General features: G+C 36.2%; 1 protein-coding gene across 1 annotated transcript in view; it reads right to left on the bottom strand.

The window, feature by feature from the left end:
* tmprss13a (transmembrane serine protease 13a) overlaps positions 1–9,266 on the bottom strand; it is a 12,008-nt gene extending 2,742 nt beyond the window's left edge. The window contains exons 1-9 of the mRNA XM_037678170.1: positions 9,219–9,266; positions 4,059–4,254; positions 3,838–3,945; positions 3,448–3,615; positions 3,005–3,128; positions 2,495–2,593; positions 2,360–2,403; positions 954–1,116; positions 598–770 (exon numbers count right to left, since the gene is read on the bottom strand). Coding sequence (XP_037534098.1) covers positions 598–770; positions 954–1,116; positions 2,360–2,403; positions 2,495–2,593; positions 3,005–3,128; positions 3,448–3,615; positions 3,838–3,945; positions 4,059–4,254; positions 9,219–9,236 — 1,093 coding nt within the window. The 5' untranslated portion in view covers positions 9,237–9,266. The remainder of the gene's footprint in view (positions 1–597; positions 771–953; positions 1,117–2,359; positions 2,404–2,494; positions 2,594–3,004; positions 3,129–3,447; positions 3,616–3,837; positions 3,946–4,058; positions 4,255–9,218) is intronic.
* Between the last annotated feature and the right edge of the window lie 1,652 nt (positions 9,267–10,918).

Below are 10,918 nucleotides of genomic sequence, written 5' to 3'. Positions count from 1 at the left end.
ATGTATGTATGTATGTATGTATGTATGTATGTATGTATGTATGTATGGATGGATGAATGGATGGATGGATGAATGGGTCATTCAATGGATCAATGAATGAATGGTCAATTAATTAGTCCATGTATGTCTGTCTGTATGTATGTATGTATGTATGCATGTATGGATGGATGGATGAATGGATGGATGGATGGATGGGTCAATCAATGGATCAATGAATGAATGGTCAATTAATTACTCCATGTATGTCTGTCTGTCTGTATGTATGTATGTATGTATGTATGTATGTATGTATGTATGTATGTATGTATGTATGTATGTATGTATGTATGTATGTATGTATGTATGTATGTATGTATGTATGTATGTATGTATGGATGGATGGATGGATAGCTGGATGGATGGATGGATGGATGGATGAATGTGTCAGTGTTGTTTTGGTGGCATTAAATCAGTGCTGCCAAACCAAACCTTGCACCTTCTGACAAACAAACAGAGTCAGAGTCCTGTACAACAACTATTCTTATAGCTGATGAGTGGTTATGTGCAGAGGGCAGGTATCAGACTAAATCAAAAATTGTTAATAAGGTAAAGACTTACCAGTGAAAGTTACTGGATATTTGAGTTTGAGCAGAGCAACATCTTGGTCATTGGTTTTGCTGTTATAATTCTCGTTGATTAGGATTTTCTCAACCAAGAAGGGAGATGGTAGATCATTCAGAGACATAAATCCACCGTAAACTTTCCAATTCTGAGCAAGGCGGTATTCAGGGCTGCCACAATCATAAAAAAAGAGACTGATAACTATAAAGTAGCTGATGTGTAATGAGTTAATTTAAGTTCAACATAAATTGTGTTGCAATTCAACTTTTAGGATTAATGAGACTTTTTTTATTTATGGTCAGAAAACAAATATAAAACTTCATAATTGCACAGTTTCTTTCTGAAACACTCACCTTGGGAAGCAGTGAGCCGCAGTCACAACAAAATCAGGTGAGATTAAGCTACCACCACAGGTGTGGTGTCGTAAGAATTGAAGTGACACCTGCCAAGGCCATTCACCCGATTTGGCTGCAGTGCCCCCAATGATCCGGGACATAGCTGGCCGCCTACCACAGTCTGAGAATAAGAAATATTACAAGGTACTCTAGGTTAGCAACATAAAAATAAAACTCTTATAAAAGCTAGTTTTGTTGAAACATCTGTCATACACTCACTAGCCACTTTATTAGTTACACCATTTTAGGTTAACCACCATATTATGGTGAGGTGCAATGACAGTGCAACTGATGGAACTGGAAACTTGCAGGTTCAATTCCCCATCATGTCCATATGTCATGGTGTCCTTGTGCAGGACGCCTATTCCCCACCTGCTCCCTGACTCAAATGGCTGCTTGCTTCTCCACTCATGTATTTCATGTGCAATGGAATAAATGCCCAAATTTCATCATTGTATGGGATCATCCAGTGATAGTACATAGCACTTTCACTTCCTCTTTCACCAGTTCAAACCAAAAGCTCATCAGTCAATTACACAGCAGCAACTCAATGCATGTAGGCATCTAGCCATGATGAGCACAACTTGCTAAAGTTCAAATCAGGCATCACAATTGGGAAGAAGGGGAATTAAAGTGACTTTGAATGTGACATGTTGGTACAACAATAGCTCAAATAATCACTCATTTACAACTAAGGTTTGCCGGAAGACACGTGTAACCTTGAAGCAGATGTGCTACAGCAGCAGAAGACTGCATCGGGTGCCACTTGTCTCAGCCAATGACTGGAAATTGAGACTAAAATTGATTCTGGTACACCAAATTGCACAATAGGAGACTGAAAAAACTGCCTAGTCTAAGTCTCTAGATCTCAAACCAATGAGGCAGCTTTGGGATGTGCTGGAACAGAAGATTTCCATTGCATTATGCATGTGCATCAGACAATTCTGCAACAACTGTGTGATGCATTCATATCTATGTGAACTAAAGACTCCAAGGAAGGTTTCCACCTTGCTGACTCTATGCCACAAAGAAATATGGTGGTTCTGATGGCAACAAGGTCCAACTACAGAGGTGTACCTAACAGAGAGCCTGATGGGTGTAAACTTATAGTTATAAATAACGGTTTTAATTTGGTCTTTTTTTTTTTTTTTTTTTTTTCAGATTTAAACTAACAAACAACTGTAATTTGGGTTTTATCACATATACATAGTGACTATATACAGCACTAATTTGGCCATTCATGATGTAAGGCAATTTATGCTCATGTCTGTTCAGTTACAGATACCATATAACCGAGTTAAAACACTGAAAGAAAATAAATGTGAGCTTCTGTTTTATCATTCAAACTGATGGAAGCTTCTTACCTACACACTGCAGTGACACAGACTCCTGGTTTGGACAGGAAGAGCTGCAAAATGCCACAATGAGACACACATACCAGTTAGAGCAAATACGCACCACCAACCAAGAGACTGCACGTGACAAGGTATGCTATTTACTTGACGCCCACTGAAGCTTGGATAAGAGAAGATGGTGATCCACTGTTCAGTTTCAAACCAGGGGAACCCTGGGAATTCATTTTATTTGATGAAAAGGACCTAGAGATGGAAAGAAGTGTTATTCACATAGTAAAAAATAAATAAACTGGCTAACGCAGAAACAGTTTAATCAAATCAGTGCCTGGTTGGGTCTGAAACCTCAATTTGGTCCTGTCAAACTGAGACACCTCAACAGTTTTGGTGAAGAATCAATTTGAGTCTAAACACACAAGAGCATGTGTGTGTGCTAGTCCCCGTGCTCAGTGGCTGCTGGTAAAACAGATCACGGGAAACTATCAGAAATGTTTCTTACTGAAATGTGCGAGATATAATATATAGGTCAGAAAAGAGGAAAAATTGTTACATTACGTTTTTTTTTAATAGCTTTAATTAATTTGACCTTGAGCTAGATTTGATAAAATTGCACTTTATATATATATATATATATATATATGAGTTGTAACTATTTACTGTCTGAATCCAAGCTGAGAGCAGATCTGGTTGGCATAGTTTGTGTCCCAGCCACTGTAACAGACTGGGAGGAAGTCTCTTTGAGCTGTCTTGACCAGCAGACTGTTGCCTTCACCAAATCGCACTGCAAAAGATGAGGAAATAAACAGTCGAACATGCACTGCTTCTCTTAAGACAGACAATAGTGAAAATGAAAATAAAATTTAAAAAAATGAACGTTTTCTTTATCTAGCCTGTTTGTATTTATTCTAAACTAATAAGGCAGATTTAACAAACCACAACTGCATTGGGCTCCCTCTGTTTTAATTTAAAAATTATCCTTATGCAGCTTTTGCTTGCATCCGTTTTGTTCTTGGTTTAATTAGCATTTGACAAAGCTCCTGCCATTTTATGACCAGCCTCCACCAAAGTCACGCTGGTGAAGTCTTTGTCAGCATACTCACCACAGTATGTTTCATCTGTGCCCAATTGACAGTCTTTTATACCATCACATTGAGTAAAATTGCTGGGACAGGTGTCATTCACTCTCTGATATACACCATATGGTCCATTGTATTCATTGTCAGGTATGATGAAAACCTCTCTTCTTAGTGTGCTGGTGCCATAATAAACTGTAGATGAGGCAGGATAGATGATAATGGGAACAAATATAGACATATTAGACATCAATATTGTCATATAAGTAGGCAAACACATTTATGAGAGGAGCATTAAAATGATACATAATAAAATGCCATATTTGTTAGCTTAACTTAAGGATTTGGGAGATAATTTCAATAACAATATCTATGTTAAGTATTATCTTGATTAGACATGTACGAAAAGTGCTATACCTCCAAGCCAGATGCCAACTCCCAGCAGAGCCAGCAGCACTATGACTGCTGCAGTCACCTTGTAAATCTGTGCTTTCTCTTCACAGCAGTTCTTTTTCTCCTTCGGGGCTGGATACATACAGAGAGAATACAATCGACAACAAAAACATAATGTTCCTGGAGGGCTGCACACATTTGTTGATTGTGTTTATCAGCTGTGGGCGGCTGCATCGATCACTCACGTGGGCCGATTTCAGTGACTTGTGGAGCGACCACAGGTGGTGGATACTGGGGGATGTAACTTGGCTGGCTTGAAAGTTTCAGGCTTGGGTAAATGCCATTCACCTCTGGGTAGGAGCCATACCCCTGTCCATTAGATGTGAGAGGGGGCTGGCTGTGTACAGCTACAGAGTAGCGAGGAGGAGGAGGGTATTTGCCCTGAGAAGAAAAGTGGAATTCAGTTCAGTGGAAAGGTTCAGCCATATCTTAACTTTTGTAGATTACTCTTCGAAGGACGTCAGTTTGAAAAGCTAGAGTTAATTCGGATTGACAAAATTACAACTAGTCAAAGCGAGGTTAAGACTGCGCTTTAGCCAATCTCATACATCTGGTCAGATGTTCACTAATGTTTCTCTAACTGTTAACTCAAAGAGCTATTTTCAACAAGATCCTAATTGGGGACTGCCTAGTAAGGCAGCCACATATTATTATCCACCTGACAAAGGTTTCTTAACTTTATATCTTACTTAAGTTTAATGCAGCCCGAACCGTAATGTGCACCCTCACAAGTTATATCAAAACGACTGGCTTGGTACTGTGATGTGTGTTATTACATTTATTGGCGTTTCGAATTAACATGGCGACGTAATTTGCAAACAAATATGCCATTTTTTATTACTCATTTTTCATAGATTCTGGTTGCAAATCAAATATCCAAGCTGGCCATCTGAGCTAAAAAAAAAAAAGAGGAAAAATACTGTAAATCAGCCATTTTAGAGATATTAAGCTGAAAATTGGTGTGGTAGTAGATGAGAGCAATACCCAATAAATAATTAACTTTAAAAAAAATTCAAGATGGCCACCAAGGCTACATTTAAATGGCTTCAACTCAGCTATTTTTTACACATCAAGCTGAAATTTGGTGTGATAGTAGCTGAGAATGTTTGCAATCACATAAGGAATTCAAGTCAAAAATCCAAGATGGCCCCCATAGCTTAAAAGAAAAAAATGACTTTAATTCTGTCAAACTACTACTGTCAAATCAAAATTTTAAAATAACGACCACGTCGCAATGCCCATCAAAGTTTCTCCAGGAACTTTTTAGTTCTTCATATCTTTTCTAGAACCAAACTTTAAACATCTTAACTACCTCTGACAATCTGTCCTTTTGTCTGTTATCTTTGTGTTTCTCTTGTCTTTACTTCCTTTCCTGATCCTTGTATTTGACTCTGCTCCCTGCCATTCTTCACCATCTCTGTCATGTAATCAAGTCCCTGCTTCCTACACCTATTTTCTGTCCCAGATGTTTTTAGTCTCTTGTCAGTGTTTCTGTATACAAGTCTGTGACTCCTGTTCTTCGTTGTCTGGCACTGTCTTGATATGATTCCACGTTCGTGTGGTCCTCCCTCAGTGTCTTCTCGTTTATCTTGTAAAATGTTGCTGCTACGCCAGCTCTTTGTTTTATTGAATAAACAGTTTTAGTTATTTATTCTCCGAGTCTCCGTGGTCTGCCTGCGCTTGGGTTCGACATTAATCCACCGCTTGTGACACTAACAGGAAAATAAATCACTCTTTAAGTGTTTTACACGGTTTAAAGAGAAGTATTTGTCCTTTGTCCATAATTTGTTTTTAAATTAGGGAAACCTGCTCCACATATTACCGTAACAAAAACAAAAGGCATTTAATTTGGACTGATCACTTGTTTGGTTGCCAAGACTGAGCCAACAACAAATGGTTATACAATTACAACACAACAGCCAAGTCATCTTTAATTCCTCACCAAGGTAATAAACTTAAAGCAAAATTACCAGTTGTTCGTTTTGACAGCCGAAAAGTTCAGATTTGAGTTCATTTCCTCATTTTTCTGTTCTGTTTTTCTTCACTCTCTATTATTCACACCTTGTTTTTATCTGTTTTCTGTCATGTGTCTGGAACTTGTGATAAGACAACCTAATCAGTGTTTGTTTTAGTAAATATAGTTTACAAATGGGTGATATGGAGCAGAAAGGCAGCTAAAACTGAGGTTTTAGGAGGAGATAGTCACACAAGGCTGGGCAAAGGTTCTGATTGAAACTCACTGAAATGATGTGGAATAAACAAACGCTACAAATTCTTCAGATTCTTTTCTTGTTAAAGTTATGAACTCATTGTTTGTCATTTTATACAGCGACTATGCGTTTGTGTTCCTCAGTCGACATTCACATCCTGTTTCTCTGAAAATAGTTGAAGTTTAGCTACTGTCACCCCCCAAAAAAGTTAATAAAAAGCCATGAGATTAGCTAACAAAGTTTCAATGTTTTTATTCATTTATTTTTTTCCTTATGTGTAAAAAAAAACCCTGAAACTAAAACTTTTTTCTTTCTTAGACAAACTTAAATCAGACAATATACTGTATCATCCACAACTTTAAACTACTTGTTTAAATTAATATAATTTTGATGTTTGTTTCTGACACCTTTAATAAAAAGTTGCTGTGCTGTGCTTATTTCACCTGGTTGTGAGTTAATTATTATTTCTATTGTGTACAAGTGGAATGAAAATGTTATCAAAGACAACACCTCTTCACTTGTTCTTATTCTTTTCTTTTGTTGTTGTTTATGTTGTTGTTGTTTTTTTTACAAAATTTGTGGAAGTGGACCCACCATAAATATATCAAAAAGTATATAACACTCACAGACATACTGCTAAGTGTCATGTAAATTCACGTTTTGTTTTGTTTTTTAATTATTTGTGCCGTACACAAATTTCTCATAAATATTATTGGTACCACTCTACAATAAAGTTAATAAATAGTTTACAGATGCATTATTAATTCCCCTATAAGAATATAATATAATATAATATAATATAATATAATATAATATAATATAATAGAATAGAATAGAATAGAATAGAATAGAATAGAATAGAATAGAAACAGCCTTTATTGTTCCATGGATGGGAAATTCAAGTGTAACAGCAGCAACATATAAAAAGATTCACACAAAAGTTCCTAAATGTTAAAAACAATATATAAAGAAATAAGATAAACAATATCAATAATAATGTTCAATATGTGTTGGAACATTGATAAGGGTTGATAATTGATACTATTTACAGTACAGTAGTACAGGCAGAGTGTGTGTTTTAGCAGAGGTCAGCATGTATTTAATCCTTATTGAGTTTGTTGGGAGCAGTGATGGTTGTAGAGTCTAACAGCTGCTGGGAGGAAGGACCTGCCATAACGCTCCTTTGTGCATTTAGGATGAAGCAATCTGTCACTGAATGAGTCTCCAGTTCAGCAACAGCTTCATGCATGGGGTGGGAGACGTTGTCCAACAATGATGTTATTTTAGCTCGAGTCCTTCTGTCTCCCACCACCTGCACTGGGTCAGGGGGTATCCAAGCACCGAGCTGGCCTTCTTGATGAGCTTATCTAGCTGCTTTTCTCAGCTGATGATAAGCTGCTGCTCCAACAAACAACACCATAGAAGATGGCTGATGCCATACCGAGTCAAAGAAGTCTTAAAGCACTTTATAAATCATTAATAACTGCTTATTATGCATTCATTAAGGCTGACAGAGCCACAACTGACCAGTTTCTTGCCAAATCTGTTCACCTATCTAGAGTTGTCATGTTAAACATTTCAGACTATGTTACTACCTTGTGAGCACAATAAGCATTTGTAAACCTTTTTTTTTTAGGATATTAGTTTTGGATACATATAATGCAGTGATAAAGTACAATATTGCATGCTAACTTACTGGAAAGTTTCCTGGAAGGCATTAATGGAGCTTACTGGAAAAGAAAATGCATTGTATGTTATGTGGCTGAACTTGAATGTTATGTGACTTACTTAATTGAACGACGGCATGGCCTGATTGAAGGTTTGTTGTCAAGAAATAATTTACAGAGTGAAACTATGTCATGACACAGTTTTGTGATGAGTCTTTTATCTTCTCTTCAACGGATTGTTTTATTAGGATAAAAATATTTAAGAATGCTGTTCATCTGGAGGCTCCTCAGTGAGATGTACAAGATCTTTATTTATTTCTTTGCAACGTTGGAACTTCTTTTTATGTTCGTCATCGTTATAGTTTGCTTGAATAAACTCAGGAAGGAGGGAGAGAGATGAACTGTGAGATTCACAAAATAAGGGAGCTTTAGGAGGACTCATAAGTTGTTTTTCACAAAAGTTTGTACTCCAAGCATGTCACGTTTTTGCACCTGCCCCTGCAGATGAGGTTACAGCCCAGTTTCTATAGGCAAGCTGGGGGGAGATAGGTGGAGGTTTATCATTTTTCACAAAAGAGTTTACAGTACCTGATCACGTTGCAAAGTTTGTCTGTTGTCTTTCATTGTGGTAAAATACAAGGAACAACGAAACAAGACACTTTTTTTATGATCAAGTGATGTACAAATACAGAATTATGACATACATACATTTAAGCTTTGCTTTGTAATACTTCCACTCTCATGGTTAAAAGAAATCAGTCAAGTTCCAGCTATAAAATAATTGTAATCAGATATTTTTTTATTCCCTAAATTCTTGTACATTGTGCACTTCTCTTCAAATATTATATATAGTAAACCATAGCATTTGAAACATCCTCAAATAATTTTTTTTAATGAATAAGAGTGTTTTTAACAGTTTTAGTCTACTGATTTGTTTATTACAAGGTTATTAGGGTTTAACAAGTGATCGCACAAGACTTTTTTTGTTGTTAAATTAAGCGTTCTTAAAATATTTTAAATAAACTATTCAAACGCATACATACATTTATAAATGACATGAAACTGAAAATCACTTTTATGTCTTCCAAAAAAATTTTTTTAGTTGAAATACTGTATTGTCATTTAACTACATGAAAGAGATTTTAAATAAAAACTGTGCCACACTGAAACTGAAACATATGCCTGATAGCACCTGCTGCTTGTCAGATCAATAGAAACAATTTGTTTTGTATAAGCCTGAGACAGAAAGGTGTGTTTTACTCTCGTAATGGCTGCACAGGTTTATAACCTAATGGACTGCACAGAAACTTAAACAGAGCAAGCAAAGAATGAAGAGCTGCAGCCTGACACTGATTAACAGAGTTTACTTATACAGAAGACTGTTTTGAGTTTGGAGTCAAACTAAAGTCCAAGAGACAGAATATTAAAAAGGTTTTCAACTTAGGGGAAAATAGATGTAAAGACTTACCGGATCACGTTTTGCCATTGGGATTTGAGCTGCAGAATGTGAAGAGTGGAGGTGTGAGGAAGTAGCAGGAGCTTTTTCAATTCCAGGTTAACTTTAGCTACAGAGCAGTGTTCAGAGCATGGCATCCAAACGTCCAAGTCCTTAATTTTCTTTCCTCTTCTCGCCGTTGTACTCGATAGAATGTTTGTTAGAGGTCTTCAACCGAACATTAACAAGAAGGCCCGACTTCCCACTTCATTAGGACGTCCCTCCTCCAGCCTTCACCATCCTCTCAGCTGATCTTTCTTCTGTTCACAGAAATAGGTGTGCCCAAAGCACCAGCGTCCCACCTGATGAACCAGTTTATAAAGAATCACAGTCAATTGTAGATTCACATTGGAATGTTGTTCAGTGGCTCAAATAACTCCAACGTTGCAGGCAATGACAACTTTTTATTGTTCTTTATGTTGTTTAATTGAAATAGGAGAATAGAGTTAGGGTTAGGGTTAAGCACATGGGCTTAAATAGGGGAGCATAAGATGACATGCATATAAAAATGTGTAAATAGATTAATGGAGAATTCTGCAAAAACACAACCTGTGTGAACATACCACAAGGTACCAAATACAGAAATATGACAAAAGATTATCACCATACAGTGTCATGGCTACTCATAAAGAGAGGAGAATAATGACATTAACTAAAAGCCCTGAGTACTGATGCCAGGATGGCTGCTGATATTATTTGAAAATATTCTCATCGTTACATAATGATTTTCACACACCATTAAGTACACAAACAAAATAAAACACTACTTAACCTACATGTCCACATTTACTAACCAAAACTATATTGATTAGTTTTTATTTTATTTATTTATTTATTTATTTATTTTGTAGCAAACATATCCATCCATTATTGTTTTACCTGCTTATTACTTTCTGGGTTGCAGAAGTCATTGGTGCCCATATCAAGCCATCACTATGGGTGGGGAGTACCCTGAACTCAGGACATTTTTTATTTATTTATTTAATAATATGAATGAAAAAAATAATGCACAGAGTTAACCTGAAAAACAAACGAGTCAAATCAAAACCATTAACCATTGCTACAGATGTAATAACTAAATATCTTCATGTGACTTATTGTTTGCAACATTAATATAAGCATTCTCAGTGTTTCTTAACAGGGTAGAAGCCTTTTTAAAAGTCTAAGCTATTACATTTTTATATAAACATCTAATGTAATAATTATTACTCCAAGAATAGTTTAAAAAAGAGTACACTGCAATGAAAATTTGAAGCAGAGAAAAAGTGATTTATCTTGCTGTGGATTGTTGGGAGGCACCTCCTCTTTGTGCTGACGTGGTTGAGTCCTTGATTTGAAGAAGCAATGCAACTCACAATACCTGGATGTGCAGTGGATCAGAATGGACATAAACAGACGCATGGTTAGTAGTGCAGATTAGTGAAACAATCTTTCACTACAAGCACAGTCTTCTAGACGTATATTTTCAATAAATAAATAAAATAAGTTCACAATAATAAATAAATAAATATAACACAAAACGTGGTTTCTGTGTGGAAAAACCACCAATAGCAAACAAGGAAATCACTAATTACAATAACAACAGTTCATAGTCAAAGTCAAATGATAACATTACCGGTACTAAGCTAGAAAACATTTGCAAATATCTTTAAAAACAGCTTTTAAATTATTTT

Source organism: Nematolebias whitei, chromosome 6 (assembly GCF_014905685.2).
Source record: "Nematolebias whitei isolate Nwh7 chromosome 6, NemWhi1, whole genome shotgun sequence".
NCBI classification, from domain to species: Eukaryota; Metazoa; Chordata; class Actinopteri; order Cyprinodontiformes; family Rivulidae; genus Nematolebias; species Nematolebias whitei.
This window is presented reverse-complemented; position numbering and strand designations above follow the sequence as displayed.